The sequence below is a fragment of the Aristolochia californica genome, unplaced genomic scaffold, assembly GCF_029961685.1.
Source record: "Aristolochia californica isolate CCGP_79_NKW_82.1479 unplaced genomic scaffold, dmAriCali1.0.hap1 SCAF_12, whole genome shotgun sequence".
NCBI lineage: Eukaryota > Viridiplantae > Streptophyta > Magnoliopsida > Piperales > Aristolochiaceae > Aristolochia > Aristolochia californica.
Window position 1 is genome coordinate 25,607,422 of NW_027181793.1, and position 21,194 is coordinate 25,628,615.

The window sequence follows — 21,194 nt, forward strand, 5'->3', positions numbered from 1 at the left end:
TTTTTGTTTTTCAGCTATTAGTTGCATGCAAATATGCTTGAAAATGCTGATATTTTTTGGAACTTCGTTCTCTTAACAACTGCCAAGTTCTGAATTAGCTTTATTTGTTTTGAAGTCGTTTCCAAAAATTTTACATACAATGTATGCTTGTGGGTACAACTTGGGTCTTCAAGGAATTTTTTTAAGCAAATCTGTCCAGTAACTTGGCCATTAATCCAAATTTACAATACAGGAGTTGAAAAGATATAAGTTTCCTTTCTTTAGGATACAGAAAAACAGTATTCATCGAAAATAAATAAACCTTTATAAAAATAGTTACTGCTCCGCAATCGGACATGTTTTCATCAGCCCCCAAATTTCAATGTTCTTGTACTTCTGGGATATGATCTCTGCTTGAACTTTTCAAGCAGTATCAGTGGCACATCCAACAAGAATAAGCACGGATGTGCCAGCAAGCCCACGAAATGCAGTCAGATGCGTGGTTTGTTCTACTACAGCAGGTCCTGCCGCTAGTATTGCCAGAAAGGCCGAACCCAGAACCGATATCCGACTGAGAACCTGCAGTCCAAACAAATATCAGCAAAAATGGTTCTTAATGTACTTACGGTTTCTATGAAGACAGCTGTGCTCTTGCCAGGTCAAACAAATGGAATTGAAGCACCCTGCCGCTTCAACTGCTCACTCACATCATTGGGATCCAATTGCAAAAATATAGTAATAGTTGAAAAAAGCTATTAACAGTATATTGGTGGGAAGATAGAGAGCTCCTACAAGAGATTTAATAAAGAGTTAGATACATAAAAATATGCCTCAGTTGAACATATACTCCAATAACGGCCGTCAGTGTCAACTTGCTACAAGGTGACAATTCGTAGATACCCGCATTTCACCAAGTCTCACTGAACCAGAACTATTTTGACTATGTGTAGCATAATGCATGAAATAAACCGGTTTCATCAGTTGTCTCCATGTCATCACGAGACCCAAAAAATTCCAGAAAATCAGTGGTTAAGGCTAGAAGAATTCTGTAGTATCAACACATGAACTACAGTATCTCTACTGGAATGATTCAGATGTATTATAGATGTGACGTGGTAGGCAGTCATTAGATTTTGGTATTAGAAAACACTCAAAACCACCAGGTAGTAAGACCCAGCAAACTTTAGTCAAAGGAAAACCCGCAAATTAGCCTAGTGACTAAAGATAGGTTTCTGCAGTCAGTACTAACATTCTCATAGAACTCGATCTAGAGTGAATAAACAAAAATATGCTCTTACCTGATCCTTATTCTCATCCATTGACAAAGATGAATATAGGCAAAAGATGTGGCAAACATATTAAGTTTGTGCACTCCACCAGTTACATTACATTACTAGCACACTATGTACTCAAGTCTTGTAGTAAAAGATATAATGATACTCAAAAAGGACAACAGAACATATTCATCATGCTGAATGGGCCAATGTGCAATACCATCAGGGTTTAGAGCAACTGCAGCTTTTTTAAGAGCTGCAAGGCCGGTGAAGCGTGCCAAGGTGCCAGGAAGAGCCAATGATGAAGTGGAAAATATGATAGGCATCTCACCTGTAACTATTCACCTGGTTAAAAAACAGACATGAGAAAGAGGGAAACATATCCCTTGCAGAAAGATTTATTTTATGTAAAACATGTGGTTTTTTCTGGACAAAACCATAGGGTCTTTGCAAACTACCAAAGTTAGTGATCACCAAGATCATGCTAGTTTCTTCACTAAAAAACCAACAACAAGCACCTTAAAAGGAAGGTAAGCAGATCTTTGAAGTTCCCCGCTTTTCGTGCCGTATCTGGAGGCATAGTTAAGTGAAATTTTCCTCTCAGCCTCCTGAAACCCTTCACCAACTAACTTGTTAGGCATGAAATATTTATAAAATGTTCTCGGAATAACAACGAAATAAACAAATATACAAATGAGTAACATTTTGATGAAAACTTGAAGTTACCTGAACATACACGATACCGAAAACCAAGAGGAGAAATGAAACAACAATGATGGCTAAGCCAACATAGTTTCCATCTTGAAATGCTTCAGAAACTGTTCTCCCAAATGATGCAAGCAAGTACGAAATAATGCTTGTAAAGATCAGAAGGGATGTCCCATTTCCAAGTATTAGATCTTATATTCTTTCACCAATATACATAGTAAAAACTGATCCAAGAGTCAATAATGCGATAGATGATAGTACCCACTCCGAACTGAAGTCATTCACATATGGACGGAGGTAATGTACTTGACCAATAGCCTTGAATAAAATTTTACAAAAAGAGCCATCAAATAAAATAGCTGTACCCATCACAGTTTCACTACCACAATATATCTTGAATTTGACATTATTCAAAATTTGAAAATTTTCAGGTTCAATAGGAACTCTTTCAAGGTATAAAGTGCAAGAGTGGCAACTCCATAAAGATGAGTTCATCAAAGTATAGTTAATTTAATTTTTGAAATATCATTCAGAAATGTATGAGAAAACTTCAGCACCATGCCCTCATCCAATTTCATTATTTCTGCTACGTTCATAAGCAGATCCTATGATGAATGCCTATAGAAGCCATGTATTGTACATTAAAATTGAAACAGAGCAAGTAACTTTTCCCAAAGTTATGGTTAGCTAGAAGAATCCATGCAAGAAAAGGAGATATGCTGTACCTGCACAACTGCAAATCCAACAGACGCATAGCGAGTATACTGGAGAATTTTCTTTCTTCCGGCTTCTCCCTCCCTTTTCTGAAGGTCTTGGAGCTTGGGATAAATTTGTGTAAGAAGCTGAAACACAATCTGAGCATTGATAAATGGCACAATTCCAAGGGAGCATATTCCCGGTCGTCCAATACCTCCACCAGAAAATGAGTCCAAAGTGCTCAACAAACTATTTTGGTCTAAATTCCCAACAAAAGCCTCACGGTTGACACCACCTAGAGGTATATCCTAACAACTTCAGAAACTTCCCAGGTAGAGGGCTTTTGAAAAAATCACCAATGGCTATAAAACTGTCCTCTAGCTGGCAAAACAAAAGAAGGTAACTGAGCCACCTCAGATTGTACAGATTATCATCACTAATGTGTGTGTGTAGAGAGAGAAAGAGAGCGAGAGTCAGACCTGCAACTCCACGAGTAGAGGACCTCTGCTTCCTAGTACCAGATGTACTTATAAATATAGGAGAGAACAAATCTACTATACTTTCCCAAGCACCAATAAGACCTGAAGAATTTTCCACATTGAGACCCAAAGGATCAAATACCGAACCATCAGTTTGTTGAACATATCTGCAACATATAACCAGTGCTCAATGGAACAAACTGATGAAAAATAATTCACAACATTCACACCAATTTTGCGTGGATGTTAGGACTTAGCAAGTATCATTAATTTTAGATAAAAAACTAATCTCGGGTACTTTTTAGACAAATAAACTACGTTAAAGTTGAGCCTAGGTCTATCCCAAAATAACTAACCAAAATTAAAAGGTTTTTTTTTCCCAAAGTAAGTGCAATAATTAACTGGATAAGGGATATGGGAATTCAACCGGAAAGAGCACCCCAACCAAGCAACCTTATGTTTCCATAAAACTACACAAACATCATATTTTTAAATGTAAGATATATCATCTCCAATTTTAGTCCACTTAAAACAACAAAACTGCAGCAAAAATATTGAAGGAAGTGACCATGCGATATGAAGCTTGAAGTGATAAAAACAGGCGACTATGAACACTGCAACCTTCCCAACTTTAAGAAGCAAAATTCTTGTTACTCCAAACACTTGAATGATGAAAACCACATCGAAAACTCATGCCTTCTGCCCAAGTGAAAACGAAATGCCTACGAGTTCAAAGGGAGAAATTCAAACTTGACAACCTGGAGTGCAGAATTTCAGGGAGAACAAGCTTTACAATCAACTGGATAAGAAAACTAGACCATCCAACTGGAGTTACGCGAGAGCACCACTACCACCCGAGGAGGTTAGGTGGTCTGAAAAGAGCATTATATTTCTAATGTACGAATATTTCATCCCCAATATTAATCCGCTTTAAAAACTGAAATTGCAACAATAAGATCAGCAGAAATAAACCAATGATCTGAAGTATAAAGAAATAAATATCTGCCATACTGCCGCTGAGAATTTTGCATTGTTTCCTACTTTCAGAAGCCAAATTCTTATTAGATTAAAACAACACTTCAATTGAGAACAGGGAACGAACACGTCCTAAATGAACTCATCGTTAAAACTCCTAGCAATCCAAAAATGAATACGTAGCAATATCAAATTCTACAACTGGAAAACATTTAAAAGGCTGATAAAAAAATTTCAGTTGCATAAGTGACCTAATGCTGCAGGCGCAGAAAGAAACTTAGTACATTCCAAACGGTTAGAGAGCCCAGGGGTCAATAGTTGTTGCAGGAAAACTTGGCTACCTCGTAAAGGGAAGATTGAATTTTCATGACGGAGCGCTCTTCTGTTTTGTCTCAACAGAAAGTGCAGCTCTGCAAATCTGACTTCTGGGTTTTAAAGAGCTTTTGCGAACGAGAGAGACGGCGGGCCAAGACGAAGTTTCTGGTACCGTGAACAACATTATCTTCTAGCTTCGGCTCACGGTTCTGGTCTCTCTTCTTAGCGGCAAGTCCAACCTGTTTTCTCGGTACTTCGATTTCAGTTGGAGCGAGCAGGGGCCAGGGGTACTGCTGGGCCTTGCTGGGAGCAAGAGTGGCTTTTGTATCCAATTTCAGTGCAAGGTCCAGTCATAAGCAGCTACATGACTGGTACAAGTATGACATATTTGTGCTGGGCTCTAGAGTGGCTTTACGTCGTTTGATCAAATAAATATTTATTCGCTTGTCATTTATGTTCTTCATGGAATTTATACTAAACGAACCAACGTGTGGACATGAAGAAGACTGCAGCTGTCTGACATGAAAGTTGACATCAGCTCTGAACCAAAACTTTTACGCCAGTGTACTGTCGGATTTTGACATTATCTTGTGCCAGTCAGGAGGTTATGCAACTCGGACTGGAACAGCCTTGATGTGTAATTAATAAAGAAACCGGAGCTATCTCAATTGAAGTGTTGCTGATAAGCTGTTCGATCAAATTTCTGTGCCGGGCCTACTGAAATTTGTTCACATGGCTTGGAAACAGAAACCGGTGGCTCCGTCGCCTAAGACAAACTGTCGTCCATGTGCAGGAAGCAACTGTCGCAAGCACTCGGCTCCCTCATGTACCGTTGTCCCAATTGACCAGAGCGACCCAGATAGAGCCAAAGAACGATGACTCCTCCAATTTCGACCGTAATTGGTATTGTCTATTGCGTGCCAAACAGGCAATACAGTTTCTTTACCATTTACTCTTCGTTCCGTAGCCCGCCAATTCAGAAATACGGGCAGGCTTAAGGCAATGAGATCATGAGAATACATTTCCGACACATTTATAAATCCTTCAATACACCTATAAATATGCCATCTGGATTGCTTCTGAGCCTGTTATTTTCTTTTGCTTGAAGTAGACGACGGAGATTGCTCCTTCCACCATTCAGAAAATATAAAAGCACCCACATCAACCAATGGAAACCCATTGAAACGAATCAAAGAAAGGTACAGTTGAATGGGGTAGCGAGGTCTTAAAGAGTAGGCGAATGGTGGATGGGCCGTCACCTTCCATATTCGAGGCTTCTATAGGTTGTATAACATGCCAAGCTTGCTGAGCTCGATACATTGAAAGATGCCTAGAGGCTCGCATAGGACTACAACGAGAATCCTGATCATTTTACCATGATCTCTGGGTCCTACGCACTTCTGCTCTACTTTACCGCCTGCCGACAGTTCTTTGGCCAACAAAGGCGGCGATCATCAATTGAGATGTAGAAGCACCAAACGGGGCTGGATGAAAAACAGTACAAAGGGAGGAAAAAAAAAAAAAAAACAGGAAAGACATGTTCATGATGGAAAAGAGTCATCAGCTACCTTTCACTTCAAATAAACTGAATTATCACAATATACAAACAACTGTTATACATCTCGGTATAAACGGATCGCAAGAACAGAAGTCTAAAACGTTGCTGGAATCAACCTGTTTTTCTTTCCTTTTCTTGTAGTCTCTCTTCTTTTTTTTCTTTTTCTTTTTTTACTTTAAACCTTCAATTTTCCTTCCAGCTCTATCAAATACACATAGCCGGTTTGTATCCCCAGCCACCAAACCCACGCGAGAAAGAGAGAAAATCCGATCCTACCTTCAAAAGCATTATCAGTTCAAGGAAAGAATGTCTATATGACAGAGGAAAAAAGGGCAGAGAAGAGCTCTAAGAAGAAAAGGGACTTGTGGAACTAATTTATTCAACTGAGAGATCTTCATCCTCACCCGCTTCGCGAAGGAAATGAGCCCAACTTGAACTTGAGCGTATTAAAACCAATAAATCAATCCCAATTTTATCTAGATATCAACATAAATTTCAGCAACACGGTTCTGGTGCAGAGATAGGGACCTTCTCTCACAATCAACTCATCTGTTCGCCAATTAGATCAAGACCAACAAGGAGGAAGGACACCCCTTGGAAGAGGAGGAAGTAGAAATGGACCCCTTGAGCCGATAAGAGACTTCTGATGGAGGCCGTGAGTAACAAAAATGCCAAACAGAGCTCCTTCCTATAGATTTTATTGATTTTTTTAGCATGAGGCAGAGCTACTTGGTGTTCCTTCAACCTGTTTAGCTCGGATAGCTCACTTTCTGAAGCTCCTCTGTGAAGTTGTGGATGGGCAGTAGTCTTCGATTCCCGTTCAGCAGCAGCAATCAAATCTGATTCTGATGATCTACCAGCCTTCTTGGTCACAATCCATTCATATGAACTACCCAATTGGAATAATCCAGAAACCATGGCATTAAATTTGGTTACTGACATAGTGTTTTCAAATAGAAGGTAGGGCACAATGAAGGGGAAAGATTTAGGAGCAGGAAGAATGTTTAAAAAGGACATGAACACAGGTACATAGCAGATTACCCACACAGGTAACTCTGCTTCAGGAACAAACATGGTTAGAGGAAGAATTATGCAAAATAATGTGAAGGAGTAAAAGGGCAGGATTAGCTTTCTTAAGAGAAAGAACAGAAGAATAAGATTTGCCTTCTTCCAGACAGATATCTGCAAAAGTAAAAAACACAGAGTAAGTACATATGACTGAAACTTACAATAAAAGCAACCCGATTCTGTAGGTGTGACAAACCTTGGATGTTACAATAGCTGGGAGACTCAAGCGAAAAAGTTGCATTGGTCCTGAATGCCACCTATGTTGCTGTTTCCTATATGCTTCATAAGACTCGGGAACTTCACAGAGAACCTGAAAATCAATCTCACATGAGTTGGTCATGTTATAGGTTATGAATTACTCTGCGAAAAAATGCAGTTAAAAAAAAAGGATAATTGTACCTTGACATCATTGAGGAAGATGAATTTCCAACCATTAAGATGGGCACGGACAGCTATATCCATATCCTCCACAGTAGTTCTCTCAAGCCAACCACCGGATTCCTCCAGTGCTTTAATCCTCCAAACACCAGCAGTTCCATTAAAGCCAAAGAAATTAAGGAAGACACCATTAACCTGCTGCTCCACCTCAAAGTGGAAGCACAAGTTAATGTTTTGGAGACGAGTTAACAGGTTCTCATCCTTGTTAACAAATGCCCATCGAGCCTGAACCAGACCCAATTCAGGATTATCCTGTTCCGGGCAGTAAAAATAAGAATCAGTACACAGGCAAAAAAATGCCACTAAAGAGTCTTTGCTGAGAGTGGTTTTCGATCAACTTTACCTTAAAATGAGGCACTGTTTGCTTTAGGAAATCTGGGGTCGGTTGAAAATCTGCATCAAAGATTGCAACAAACTCATAATCCTTCACATAGTCACAATTCATGGCTGACTTGAGATTGCCTGCTTTGTAACCAGTTCTAACCAATCGGTGGCGATAGACTATATTGATCCCCTTTTGGCTCCATTTTGTAACCTCAGCTCTGATTACACGTTCAATACTCTCGTCATCAGAATCATCGAGAACTTGAATCAAGAAGCGATCTTTTGGCCAATCAATTTGGCAAACAGCAGAAATTGATTGCTCAAAAACCTGAGGAGAAAACCAATAGGCTATAGTTACCATGAATTGTCTCCATATAATATGATGCTTAGTGATAAGTGACATAATTACTTCTTACTAGAATTGAATGATTTCAGCAACAAAATTTATCAAGCAACACATAAATATGGAATAATAGAATTTCTGCTCATAACGAAGTGACATAGATGAGATTAGAACCCCAGATCATAGACCAATGGAAGAATTCAAAAATGATTGTTCAGCCCATACCTCTCTCTCATTGCACATCGGAATCTGAACCAGAACCTTTGGATACTTGTAGCCTGAAGCTTCCACATCTTCTGGACTAAAGGTGTTACCTTTAACTCTAGGCTTGATTTTCTTGTACTTAATCCAAAAGCACCCAAGGCACAGAATTAACCGATCCAACGATTGAATTAGGAACAATACAACACAAAAGCTTGACAAAGCTTGAATAAGTGGAGCAATGTAGTCTGCTCGAAAGGCCAACCATGAGATATAAACCAAATGGAACCAACCTTGGATTTCAGAAGTCTGTGGTATATGTAAATTAGGTCTCCGGAAATGCCAACCATTAAGGTGAGCAACTAACTCAAACACGAGAATTGCCAAAGAAAGTGCTAAAAAGCCCCTAATGAACCTGAATAACAAGCGGCCCTTGCCAGACTTGTCAGACTCCATGGCAACTCCTTGTTGGAAAATTAGACGTTTCTTCACAGTTCCGAGCAATGCCCACAACACGGTTGCAACCCATGCAAGACATCCAACAGCTCGATGCGCCCTGAGAAGCAGGACCCAAGTGAACTGCTTTGCATTCTTCCCTCGGTCCTTGTCGACCTGGCGAAATGCTGCATCCGGGCCGTCAATCTCCACAACTGAGTAATTGGGATTCTCCATCGTCACCACCACCGGCGTACCCTTCCGGGCCTCCTTCGGAAACCATTCGGAAAAATCCAAACTTGGAGCCATGAAGCACTCTTTAACTTTTCAGTCAAGAAGCTGAAACTCTCCACTTAAGAACCAACAAGAGCCCAAAGAATCTTTCCAGTGATCACAGCCCAGATCCCGAGGTGAAGAAACACAAGTAACCCATTTGAAGAAGGGACCGGAATCCGAAACGCTTCCGAGGAGTGGTGACTAAACTTCAGCACCCGGATCCCAAAACGAAGAAGCTCGACCAACTCATTGGTCTTCAAAGACTAGATCTGTCACTGGATAACCACGGAAGCTTGCACTAAATCGGCATTTCAGGTCCAATGCAGCAAGAAGAAACCGCAGAACTAGGGTTTGGATCAACTACCCACTTCTCACTACGACACTACGAGCGAAAACAGCATTATAGGGAAAGGTATCTGCATTTGTAAAGCTAGAAACCATGTGGGTATTATTCAATATGCAACAAAACAAACAAACCCGGCTTTTTCACCTTTAAGAAATATAACCATGGGAAGACGGCAACCGTCAAAAGCATACACGAAACATAAAAATGAGGAAGAAAATATAGAACTCTGCAACCTCAAAATCACTAGATTATGGCATCCGTTCCAGAAAACAAAGGCTACCCACTACCCAGTAATATTTTTCTCTACAGGAGTAATCGGATTACAGTAACAGGATACGGAAAGGATCACCCGGATCTGTAGGCGGATATATATCAGTTCAAAAGAAGCGCCGGTGAAAGGTAATGTAAGGAGACAATGCAGACCCCAAACTGACCTTGATGTCCTCTAAATGCGATATTAGAACGGTGGAGGCAGAAGATTCCAGCAGCCATCCATTGAGTTTCCGTAAGATCGGACAACTGGTTGGAAGAGGAAATCGAGCCATCTCCCGCGGTAAAGATGGAATAAAGTACAGTAAACGGAAAAAGAAAAGACGGTTTTCCTAAATTCAAAAAGAAAAATACAAGCGGATAATCCTCCATTAATCATTTAATCGTTCTCAGGCTAAATTCTAACCTTTTACTTTCAGAAACAGTAGAAGAACACAAATTTTTTACCCAAAAGTGCAAACTCTTAAAACGATGACATGCATCATTCATGGAAGTATTCATCCATTCATGCATGCAAACAAGCCAATGCCAGCCAAGAGAGTATATTCGTGGTTTTTTACAGCCTTAAAGCACCAAGCAAACACCCAACTGATGTCCGCTGTCCTCAAAAGTGAACCTGGCTCAAGGGCACCCACCCATTCGAATTTTGCATTCATAATCCATGATTAGATTATAATGAGCAGATTAATGAGTGCTAGGAAAAACTCAAGTTGGATGGGGGGCCTGAGAGGATCTTTGAAGATCCTTTTCCTGTAAGTTTGAAGAAACAGCTAGACTTTCCAATATTTAGGTCTTTAATATTACTGAAATTCAAGCCATAATCATTGCCTTAAAATATAAATTTTTTGTGGGACCAATATATATATATATATATAAACAAAATTTTAATCTGAGCGGTCCATTAATGGTGATTCTGCCCTGTAGGGTGGCAGTGAGGTGGCAACCCGACGGACTCTCAAATGGAGGAGAGTCATGTGCTGAGTGGGGTCCATGAGGCCCATTATGAGAGCCCTTGGAAGGGCTTGATAAAAATCTTTTCAAGATGGCGAAAACATACAGGGAGTTTGGTGGTCCACCAGAGCAAATTGGTCGTTTGCTCATTAATTAGTGGCCGTTAGATTATGCCTACCAAACTAGACTAGTGACGAGACTTGGCAAATAAAATACTCATCGAACCGGTACTAGTAATTTTTTTTAATATTTTTCCTCATCAAATGAGATATAATATACTTCATAAAAAATATAAAATTTTATTTAATTCCAATTATCAAATTATCTAAATACAATTCTATTTTCCTTTTTAACTTCTAAGCCCCGAACCGATGAATCCAATGAACCGAACCGGTAGAGCGAAAAACCCGGTAAACAACAAGTAGATCCGGCCGGCCGGCGGCGGCTCTATTGCGCTGTGCAAGAAACAAAAAATATAATGAATATTTTTTATTCCCCGCAAAACGAAGCGAGATCACCGACAATTGAGAGGAGTGAAGCGTGGAAAGGGTCACCGACAGTCCAATTCCTCGCCGAGTTTCACCATCCATCATCTAATGTTCTAAAGATCTGTTTGGCCACATCATGCAATGCTGACGTAGCAACGTTACTTCTGGCCAACTGTTCCGGAATTCGATTCGTAAAGTAGTAGGAAAAAATAAGAAAAAGATAAAACCCTGAAAATCGAAAAAAAAGAAAAGAAAGATTCTTTATTTCTTTTCGTCCTTGCCTCCGCCTCAAAAGGAAAAGAAAACGTCAATGGTCTAAATAATACAGCAGATATGGCTAATAAAAACGAAGAATAAAATATTAGGTCTTTTAATTATTGTCTCAGACTAAATAAATATTATAATATTAAAAATACCTCCAAAATCCAATATAAGATACCCCACCAGTCGAAGGCAACACGTGTCCCTATACCGACACGGACACCTGATAAAACCGAAGTTCCTAAAATTGTGGGATAAAGGGAAAGCAAGAAGAAGAAGCAGCGATCTGAAAAGGGCCGGTAATCCAGGGAAGAGAACGTGTGCTGAGAAGTCAAAGGTCAAACAAACTTCCATTTTTTCCTTTTATTTTTTAATATTTCCATTAATATGTGGTTTGAATCTCTATTTTTAGTATTATTTTTGTATGGGCTTTTGGGTAATATAGTTGAAATAATTTGAGTGGGTTCGTCCCCCCACCGACAGCACAGAGTCACGTTATCCATGAGATGAGACCATCTCGTTACTCTTGTTGGAGTTGTGATCCAGGAAAGAAAAGTTAGCTGCCTTTTCTTATCCACTTCTTAATTGCTGCCCCCTTGATACTACTGTTTCATTATATATTTCGTCAGAAACAATTCCAAACATGGCAATTAACATCATTTTTTTTTAAAAAAAAGTCTTGATATGATAACTGATACCTGATACCAACATGGCACCCTGATCGATCTGCATTTGGCCCTGGTGGAAGACAATGATGAATGGTTGTGACGAGAACGCAGTCTTAGGAATCTGTAATAAGCTTAATTTAGTTTTGGTTAACGGAGTTTAAAAATGATGGGTTCCCCCATCCCCAGGTGCTCCATTAATGATTCTTGCTCTTCACATCAGCTCAGCCTTGCGTTCTTTTAATAAGGGTACATGATCAGTTTCTTCCTTCCCCAGCTAGTGTTCATTAATTGTAGAAAATAACTGTTAAACGTGTAATACTAGCTTTACGTGTGGCGTGATTCATGGTTTAGTCGAACTTGACATGTTCATGTTTTTTTCAACAGAAAAAGAACGGGGATTCTTCGAAGAATGAGTCGCTTAAAGACTTTTTAAAAGACTAAAATAGTCGATTGTTGCATAATTAATGCGACTTCACTAGCTCTTTTGCGTGCAGATTTGGACCTTCCGGAAGGCTTGCCGCTGATGATGCAATTGGAGGAGGAGGTAAACGACGTCGCAGCAGACAAAAACCGAAAGGAGAACATCCCTATCTGGGATCAAACCAGTGACCTCCATGTAACAGTTGTCGCCGCTGCATATATCAGAAATTTACGTGACGTAGATCCGTCGGCAGTTCTGTACCTAACGCTAGCAGTAGCTGTAATTGTTTGTTTCGTATCAAAAGAAAAGAACCTCAAAGCTGTCCTTTCAGTTGTTCTTTTCTTTCCCAGTGTGAATAATAGCTACTTCAGGGAGTAATTTTCGTAAGTCATTGTTAGAACTTGTCCATTATTAAATCGTGAGATGGCATCTTGATGCACATAGAAGACATAATTATTAAATTTGCTTCTCATAAGCCCAGAAAATCACATGCCCACGTTGGACTGCGTAGCATGACTCTCTTCTTCGGTGATGATTCAAATCAGGCTCCAGAAAGGAAGGATACGTTTACCGTCTTTAAGAGAATGACGGACGCACTTATCCTCAGTTTGGTCACTCATCTCGGACAGCTGCCTGAGCGATTGTCAGAAGTGCCAACACTTGGATGTGGCCTGGAACAATCTGATCTGGGAGGGGCCTCAAGGCTCTCAACTTTCAGTTCGAGGGGTAGAAGAAGACCCACCCACCGACATAGGAAGCTCACAGCCATGAGGCTGCGACTGTCTTGTTGTTATCTCATTAATGTCACTTTGCTTAAAAAACCTCAGTTGGGTACGAACTGTCAATGGATTAACAATTCGTTGCAACTGTACGGTGATAATTGGTACCATTTTATCTAAAGAAAGTGTAAATAAGTTCGGCTGTATCGACCTAGCGTTTTATTTGTTTGTAAAATGCCTCTTAGGTTCCTTCACTTTCTTGTGAATTTGTCGTTGTTATGGTAGGTTCGAGTTCTCTGTTTTCTGGTAATATTGTCATTTCTGAGCAATTGGTCAGCCAAGTTGGAGAAATCAGAGCGTCCAAAAGGGTTGGATGTGAAGATTCTCAGAGGAAATCCTTCTAAGCCACTGAGATGAAGACAAAGAGGGTCAAGAGACTACATGGACGGATGGTGCTAAATGAAGATACGAGAAATTCTTCAAAGAGAAGGAATGTTCCAACAAGAAACTGTATCTGAGAACTGCTTTCTACCCTCTTCCGCACAGACGAAAGATTAAATGACATCTCGCAACACTTCCAAGAGACCCTTAACATGATCGACCAGCCGTTTTACCAGTTTGCCAGGAACAAAATGTACACACAGAGACCATTGTAAGCCATTGAAATGACGTTTGGATCACTTCAAGCAGCTACGCACCCAGCAATCCTTACTCTGCTGCCATGCCAACAACTACTAAAGGAACATGGGGCAGAATTTATTCGTTGCCGGAGAAGCAAACACCATTGCGGGAACAAAAGCGCCTTTCTGTGTCACAGAAGGCCGTTTTCAGTATTAAAGAGAGAGAGGTCCACAGCTGAAAATGGTAAGTGTGTCTCTTACAGGACTCCTTGACACGAAGCCTCTCTTCATTCAAAAGATGAAAAGGGGAGCGTCAAATGAGTCGTTTTTTTCTCTCTGTAGTGGTGGCAAAAGAAGAACCATTGGGTGGGATTCACTGGGCACCATTGTTTGTGGGAGATGATCGCCGTTGTTGATGTTTTTAGCATGTTGTATTGCCCTCTTTTTAAAGACAAATCGCTTTCTTATCTGAATCTTTATTCTCTACCCTTTGTCCATTGGATTTTGGACAAGCAGTTTATTATATTGAGGAGTAGGAAGAGGTGAAAGTAAGGTTAGTTGCTCAGTCATGATCAAACCTCAAAGCAGACGGAGATCAATTGGACAGATAAAGATGAAAAAACTAGTTTTTTCGGAAGTGTGAGATGTTGGGTCAAAGATAAGACGCTAATGATCAAAGGCGGGTCTTCAGTTTTCACATCTGTGCTGTGGAGGCGGCTCACTGTCTGACACAACGTGGGCATCCTCCAAGAGGAAGAAGACAAATGCACATATGATTGTCTCAGCAATGTCTTCGTAACAGTTAACAGCTGGTTGTAATTCGGTGATTGCTTAAAAATCCTTTTATTTTTCCATTTTCTAAGGAGGAATTTGCAACATTGTTGATGCTCGATAGTCACGGGTGTTCAGATGTGTCGGTTCGCGCTGCCGACAAACTAGGGTTAGATTCATGCTGTATTCCACCAGAGTCACAAACTGACTCCGAATTACTCATTCATGAATAGTTTTAAAAAATAAATAAACAGGAAAAATATGGTATCGAAATATACACTCATTCACGTTCATGCAGTTGGTTCAAAAGTTAGTTTAGGTATATAATAAAATATAAATTTTCAGAAATAATTCCCAGTTACTGACTCTGCAATCTGATATCATAAACTTATTTTTCATGGCTAATGTTAACTAACATGATAACCTTAGCATAGTCATATCTAGCAAAGAGAAAGGGCTCATAACCCTCCTTCCCCACCTCTTCTCTGGCTTCTGCATCGGACAAAATATCTATAAATGACCCAACTGATTAGGCCAATTAACCCTGCCTTGCTACGATTGAAAAGTAATAGTTTCATCATTTTAGAACTGGGGACACGCACTTAACTTCCAAAATACTTGCTCAATCTATTAACTAAAATAATAATTTGGTGCCTATTTATTGTTTGCCTTTTCACCTCGTGAAATAATTTCGTTTCTACCAGGCTACCGATCAAAAGTTTTTTAGTAGAACATTTTTTTCGAATAGCTCAAGATAATTGAGTACTAGACGATGGCTTCCGCTCATACAATCTACTTTTTACTAATTACTGCTTCGGCATCTGAAATGATTCTTCGTGGCTTGTTCTTCTTTTGCTGATACTTGGCATATGAATACCATACACCACCAGCAGTGTTGATAACCAGCCCAGTCACGTTGAGAGCGTGTACATGCACCCCGCCGAGCAGAACAAAACCTAGTGTCTGGAGAAGACCATAATAAATTAGTGGAAACCCTCAAGGTTGGATTAAAGCTAAATCAAATGCGAGAAAGATTTTAAGGTTCTCACCGTGGAGCCCACACCCTTGAGAACTCCAACAATGGTTGTTGTAAGAGCTGAGTTGACTATGGTGCACCAGAACATGGTGAAGTTCAGAACGATACCCATGACTAACGAAAGTATAAGAATCACCAAAAATGATAAAGAATTAGCCTGCAAGAAGAGCACCAACGATTTTAATTTCGAACCCAATTCATCTCCAAGTATTTAAAAAATCATTCGAATATAACAGAACCTTTACTCAATAAAAAGAAAATAGATACAAAATGAAGCTTAATGTCTTAATGACCTTTTGTGAAGAACAAAAAACAAGATAACAGAGGTTTATGGTCAGAATCAGGACAGTGACTCTTTGATAGCTAAAGAAACTGCCTTTCAAAGAACAATGCTAAGAATATGTGGATAGGACCCAAGGGATAGTCAGAATGCACGTTGACCAATGCAATCTGAACTGAAAATGATTATTTAGGAGAGAAAGCAAAGTTGGGATTGTAACCAGAATCAATAGATGACTCCCAGGTCTCTGATTAGCTTATGAAGGGTTTGCACTAGTGCTGAAAAATAAATTAACATCTGACAGATTATTCTGCCATCTGGAAACAGTTACATAATGTTACTAAAGAACAGAATGCATAGAGCAGTAACGCTACCAGAGATAACCAAGCTTTGCAGACGAAGAGAAACAAGAAAAAAATTTTGGTGTAAAGAAGAGTCTCACCTATATCCCTAGGAGAGAGGGAACACTTATCTATAGATTTCTTACGTTCTTTATGGGGCCATATCAATTTCTTAGTCAGTGGGGCTCTGACAAAGGAAAGCAATTCCTAAGCACTGGGACATTCCGAAGAAAAAAAAATCCAATTATATGGAAATTATTCCACCATTATCTCAAACTAATAACAGTGATGCTGATTTTTTTTTCCAGCAAAATAAATAAGGAATCAATTCCTTGTGTAGAAGAAAGGACTTGTTATTGATGCTGACCTTTCCAAATAGTAGAGACAATGAATGCGGAAATTCTCCAGTTGCTATGATCAGAAAAAGCAGAAAAGGTACTGACAGCACACTGTTGTATAACATCAGCTCAACAGATGAAAGTCCATCCTCTGCGCCTAACTTCTCCACCAATATCAAGTACATAGTCTATGTACAAAAATGGCTATTGATATCTAAGTGGCAGACCAATGTCTTCCAAGATAATAAGTAAAAAGTGGAAAGTACAAATTTTAACAGTTGCGAACCTGGAAAAAGACAGATGCAAGAGCCATTGTATATCCAAAGAGATCAAAAGAAAAATCTCCCAAGGCAGCAATTATGACTCCGCCAGCAGTAAATACAACTGATAGTGAAACCTGAATACAATTAAAAGGATATCAGGTCTTAGAAGTTGGAACTCTCAAAACAATACTTTGGTAAAGGCTAATCCTTAGCTTATTTATTAACTCATGATTATGTAAAAGTTTTTCAGATACTAAGACAAATTTTAATCAGAATATATGATATTAGAAACCTGATTGCACATTTCATGCATCATCTACCCATTATAACGGCTTTGGAACAAAATTACAAACCCTTAACCGTTTAAAGATTTTGATAAGATTACTTAATTACCTGCATACTGTTTATCAAACAGAAAAAGTCATTCCATATTTTGTTTCACAATTTACCCAGATGGAAGAGTAATTTTGGAACTTTCCCTCCATATGTAAGTTTAACAAATGAACCCTCACAGACGATTTCACTTCAATGTAGGACTTGATTATCTGTTTTAGGTTTACATACAATGTAGTGTTTGAGAACATTCTCGTATTTTACTGTTGTTTTGGATTGTTTTACTATTATGATTTACAATTTCTGGGACATCATTAAAGACACGCACATTTCTTGGTCCCATACTCCAGGCTAATGGCCTCACAGACCCCTTGCTAAAGATGGTGTGGAGCAGCAATCCCTAATTGTTCACTCTCCTAGTTCTTTGCCTTTTTGTTTTGCTGTTATCTGTTTAGCTGCAGCCTTATTGGCAGTTTTGATTATCCCTGTATCGCTGACGTATTGTTGTTTCCCTCTTCATCTTCAATAATTATTTACATCTTTCAAGAAAATGGTTTTACAAGTTATTGTTTTAAACATACATTTGTTTATCCATTCACCGGTAAAATACCTACTAACTGTTTCAGGTGAAACGGGTAGCAGCATATTGGTAATTTCGGTAATCAGAATGGATAATGAAATAATCCTCGCAGGCTCTATTTGCTACCTGTGTACAACCCTAGTTGCAAGGCAAAGCCACTCACAAGCCCAAAATAGGTAGCAGTGAGGAGACAGTTGAAACATCAAATTTCTGCAGCATGGAGCCCATAGTAAGAAGATAAACAGGCTATGGGGATAGGACAACCATTGTTATTATCAATGTGGCAGCCATCTCCATAGCAAGGGTGACTTGTTTGGCTTTCTTCTTTCTGACTCATGAGACAACTAAAATTTGTTAAATTTCGGTCGAAAGCACATCCCAAAATTATTAGCAAGTTAGAAAACGGATTTTCAAGTTAATAAGTCCAAGATCATTCTACTAATTGATCCATGCAGGAGTAATAACATCATGTCTTAACTTTCTAATTATCTAATTTTCTACTAACAAAAAGGGGAGCCAAGATAAGACAATACAATCAACCTTGGAGCTTAAAATCAGATGACATAAATATGTTGATCAGGACTTGGAGATATAAGATCACCTTGTCTCATATTACATGAATAAGTTGATCAGGACATGGATTTATAAGATCACCTCGTCTCAGATGACGTGAATAAGTTGATCAGGGCTTGGAGATGTAAGAACACCATGTCAAAGACCCCTGGAACCATGATTAAAAAGTCCCACGTCCTATGGTTCTAAATAAAAAACATGTCATTTGCTTTGGTTTTTTAGAACCATAATTTAATGAGTTAGACAAGAATCAACTCTTAGTCCATTTCCAACATAGATAATTAGAGGACAGAGTCAAGATGCCTGTTCCATGTCCAACTTGAAGATAATGCCTGAGTTTCCACCACTGCCAAAAGAGTGAAATACAAAGCCAAAAGTCCACAGTTTGCTTCTATCTTTGTTAAAGTGCCATATCTTTGCTTGTGTTCAAGAGAAGAATGCTCTATAGCATATTAGCTAAGGATGAGACTATGATGACAATGATAATTTTTACACATAAATCTTTTTCCAGCAAATGGTACCTTTTTAAGAGGACCTAAATTCCTTACATTTTCAGTGTGACCTGGTCCATTCATCAAGAAATAAGGATACAAGAGAGCAATGTTGCATCTCCTGGTTCTTAATCTGAGTGTTCATTCAATTTACATTGGTTACCTTTAGATAATCCAAGGAGATTTAGGTTTTTACATTATGAGAAGCAAATCGTGCCAAAAGGAAAAGGACATTTATTTGGATCTCTAGATTTCACTAATGAATGTTAATATCACACCACCTAAGCACCATCTGAAGAAATCACTTATATAATGCATATAAGACTGAATCCATTCCATATCTTGAGAAAAAGGATTTCTTTAACTATTTTATAGACTGCTTTATTTAATAATTCATCACTCATTGTGCTTTCCAAGATGATTTTATAAGCCGCAGGAGCTGGAGTTTGAATACACATTTTAGTTCATTTTGGCACACAAAGAGCATACCTGTATTGGTGGTCTTCCTTTTCCTGAAAAAACTCCAGTCACGAGAACTGCAAGAGGTGTAAGTCTTTTTAATGCAATGTACATTGGAATATTCACCCCTTTCAAGCTTGTCAAAGCAAATGCTACATTTGCATTATAGAACAGTGACACTGGGAGAAGCTTCTTTGCAGTGATCCAGTTTAAATCCTGAGCCTTTGTGTAACCCATCACTCGACCAAAGTGAATTAGCAAAGCAGTCGCCAGTTGCTACACCAAAAATAAAATGATATGCATCAACAAACAATTCATCTCAAGGAATAATTCTCCCAGAAACTTATGCATTGTGAGCTAAAACCTGCAAAGTGAGAAGAGTCATTGAGTATGTGTATTGCATCAGAATAGCCTTGTTGATGAAAACCATGGCCATGGAAGCAACTCCGTAGGACAGGGCAGCAAATAAACTGCAAAAAAAAAAATACCAATACGATGTCAATATAAGGTCATGCAACTGTATCTGCCTTGCTAATCCTTAGATATACCATAGTTTCAAGTGCAAGATAAATCCATTTATTTGAATTAGCACAAAAAAACAATGAGGATATGATTTTAATAATGAAGCAAACCAAGTAATCTAGATAACAAATAGAAACCCTCAAATGAAATAAAAGTGATTATGAAAGTGTCTTCATTTCTAATTGGACTAGGGTAGAAGATTTATATCTTAATGACAAGCTTCCTTCCAACATATTCGCTGACACATTGAACACAGATTTTACACAAAGAATGAAGATGAGAAGTCCCATAATCTAGCTGGTCAGTTTGATTACCATACATTGCACGCAGGGACACCCTGAACTTCCTGTCAGAAATTAATGTCGAACCAATTATTCGGAGCCAATGCACCATCTGACTTAAAAAAATTGTACAGCTTTTTAAAATTGCAATGCCAAAAGATGCTGCAACATTTGAGCCCAAACTCAAGCAAAGACTATCAGTCAATTGGACCACATCACTGCTCATGTACCTCAAACAGAGGGGGATAAATACTCTCTTTCCTTTCTATAATAGGATCCAAGTAGCTGCCAGCAGCCAGAAGACAAAACGATCAAATGTTCTAGAATTGTGGTTGTCTTCTTCGTTTTTGTTCCAAAGACCATTTCAATTAGACGCGAACCACATTTTTAAATAGCCACTTATTATGACCACAGTCCTAGCAAACTCACTCCACACAACAGGAATTTGACAGCAATACGGAAGGAAAAAAAAACCTTATAAATGGGCTAGGATCCACGGCGCTTCCACCTTCCATGGCAGTCGAGTACGTCACTAGAAAAGATCGAAAGAATAAGCCCCACCTCTATCTGCAATCCACAAAACAGAAGCGTGAAGACTAAAACACAACAACCTTAATAAGGACAAACATTAATACCTTTTCCCCTGTTCTCAATACGATTAACAAATCACCTGCAGATTCTGCTACATCGCAGAGGAATTAAAATATTTATCGCACGAGATCCGACATCGCCCCGAAAATAACCTGAAAAGGGATATATTGATCCGTAATGGATATTGTATTAGGAAAAACACAAATCCCATCGAAACCCTAAGCAGAAGAGAATGAAGGCCGGGAAGTCTCACATGCACGAAGGGTTACATCGTCCGATAGTATACAGATCTAAAAGTCCCAAAGCCTGAAGGAATGGAGCTCAATACAGAGACTGAGGCCGAGAGAACGTGCCAGCAGAGATTGAAAAAGAGCGGGGGCATATTGAGATTGGTCCCTCATACACCAATCCAGGTCATGGTAATCACGCGACATCGCAATCAGTTGCCCCATTTGTTCATCAAATGCAAAGGGAGAAACGAACAACCTGTCCACGTTCCTTGTTTTGTACTTTTGCCGGATT

The 21,194-nt window shown here is 39.2% G+C and overlaps 3 protein-coding genes across 11 annotated transcripts; all 3 read right to left on the reverse strand.

Annotated features, from left to right (window-relative positions):
* Nucleotides 1-93: 93 nt before the first annotated feature.
* On the reverse strand, nt 94-4,639 carry LOC137945887 (preprotein translocase subunit SECY, chloroplastic-like). Of its 7 annotated transcripts, none has more exons than XR_011111029.1 (6): nt 4,453-4,639; nt 3,137-3,303; nt 1,980-3,038; nt 1,772-1,861; nt 1,474-1,598; nt 94-558 (listed from the first exon to the last, which is right to left on the reverse strand). XR_011111029.1 is itself a non-coding variant. In XM_068791961.1 (6 exons), exons 3-6 carry the CDS (start codon nt 2,850-2,852, stop codon nt 1,581-1,583), a joined length of 366 nt encoding a protein of 121 aa, XP_068648062.1. In that variant the 5' UTR covers nt 2,853-3,038; nt 3,137-3,303; nt 4,453-4,639; the 3' UTR covers nt 94-1,580. The 7 variants fall into 7 exon arrangements, 1 of the variants encoding a protein (XP_068648062.1); XM_068791961.1 differs by having other exon boundaries at nt 94-1,598; nt 1,980-2,071; nt 2,687-3,038; XR_011111028.1 differs by having other exon boundaries at nt 94-1,598; nt 3,137-3,238.
* A 1,327-nt stretch (nt 4,640-5,966) lies between these two features.
* Nucleotides 5,967-9,936, reverse strand: LOC137945385 (probable xyloglucan glycosyltransferase 5). Its single transcript, XM_068791256.1, has 5 exons — nt 8,383-9,936; nt 7,834-8,142; nt 7,452-7,742; nt 7,249-7,362; nt 5,967-7,166 (listed from the first exon to the last, which is right to left on the reverse strand). The coding sequence occupies exons 1-5, from the start codon at nt 9,100-9,102 to the stop codon at nt 6,525-6,527; spliced, it is 2,076 nt and encodes a 691-aa protein (XP_068647357.1). The 5' UTR covers nt 9,103-9,936; the 3' UTR covers nt 5,967-6,524.
* Nucleotides 9,937-15,186: 5,250 nt separating this feature from the next.
* On the reverse strand, nt 15,187-21,060 carry LOC137946349 (UDP-galactose/UDP-glucose transporter 7-like). Of its 3 annotated transcripts, none has more exons than XM_068792608.1 (9): nt 20,926-21,059; nt 20,717-20,824; nt 20,556-20,648; nt 19,643-19,748; nt 19,309-19,554; nt 16,866-16,976; nt 16,609-16,767; nt 15,634-15,777; nt 15,187-15,547 (listed from the first exon to the last, which is right to left on the reverse strand). In XM_068792608.1, exons 3-9 carry the CDS (start codon nt 20,594-20,596, stop codon nt 15,377-15,379), a joined length of 978 nt encoding a protein of 325 aa, XP_068648709.1. In that variant the 5' UTR covers nt 20,597-20,648; nt 20,717-20,824; nt 20,926-21,059; the 3' UTR covers nt 15,187-15,376. The 3 variants fall into 3 exon arrangements, with proteins under 3 accessions (XP_068648709.1, XP_068648708.1, XP_068648710.1); XM_068792607.1 differs by having other exon boundaries at nt 20,752-20,824; nt 20,926-21,058; XM_068792609.1 differs by lacking the exon at nt 16,609-16,767 and having other exon boundaries at nt 20,752-20,824; nt 20,926-21,060.
* Nucleotides 21,061-21,194: the final 134 nt, after the last annotated feature.

Bases quoted from the DNA above. Each gene is read 5' to 3' on its own strand.
- LOC137946349 (XM_068792608.1), bottom strand. From the start codon at position 20,596: ATGGAAGGTGGAAGCGCCGTGGATCCTAGCCCATTTATAAG. The intron at 19,749-20,555 runs GTTTTTTTTTCC...TTTTTTTTGCAG, and splicing joins GATCCTAGCCCATTTATAAG to TTTATTTGCTGCCCTGTCCT. The intron at 16,768-16,865 runs GTTCGCAACTGT...TTTTGTACATAG, and splicing joins TTGCATCTGTCTTTTTCCAG to ACTATGTACTTGATATTGGT.
- LOC137945385 (XM_068791256.1), bottom strand. From the start codon at position 9,102: ATGGCTCCAAGTTTGGATTTTTCCGAATGGTTTCCGAAGGAGGCCCGG. The intron at 7,743-7,833 runs GTAAAGTTGATC...TGCCCGGAACAG, and splicing joins AAACAGTGCCTCATTTTAAG to GATAATCCTGAATTGGGTCT. The intron at 7,363-7,451 runs GTACAATTATCC...ATTGATTTTCAG, and splicing joins TCTTCCTCAATGATGTCAAG to GTTCTCTGTGAAGTTCCCGA.
- LOC137945887 (XM_068791961.1), bottom strand. From the start codon at position 2,852: ATGCTCCCTTGGAATTGTGCCATTTATCAATGCTCAGATTGTGTTTCA. The intron at 2,072-2,686 runs GTACAGCATATC...TTGGGAGAACAG, and splicing joins TTGGATTTGCAGTTGTGCAG to TTTCTGAAGCATTTCAAGAT. The intron at 1,862-1,979 runs GTAACTTCAAGT...GAAGGGTTTCAG, and splicing joins TCGGTATCGTGTATGTTCAG to GAGGCTGAGAGGAAAATTTC.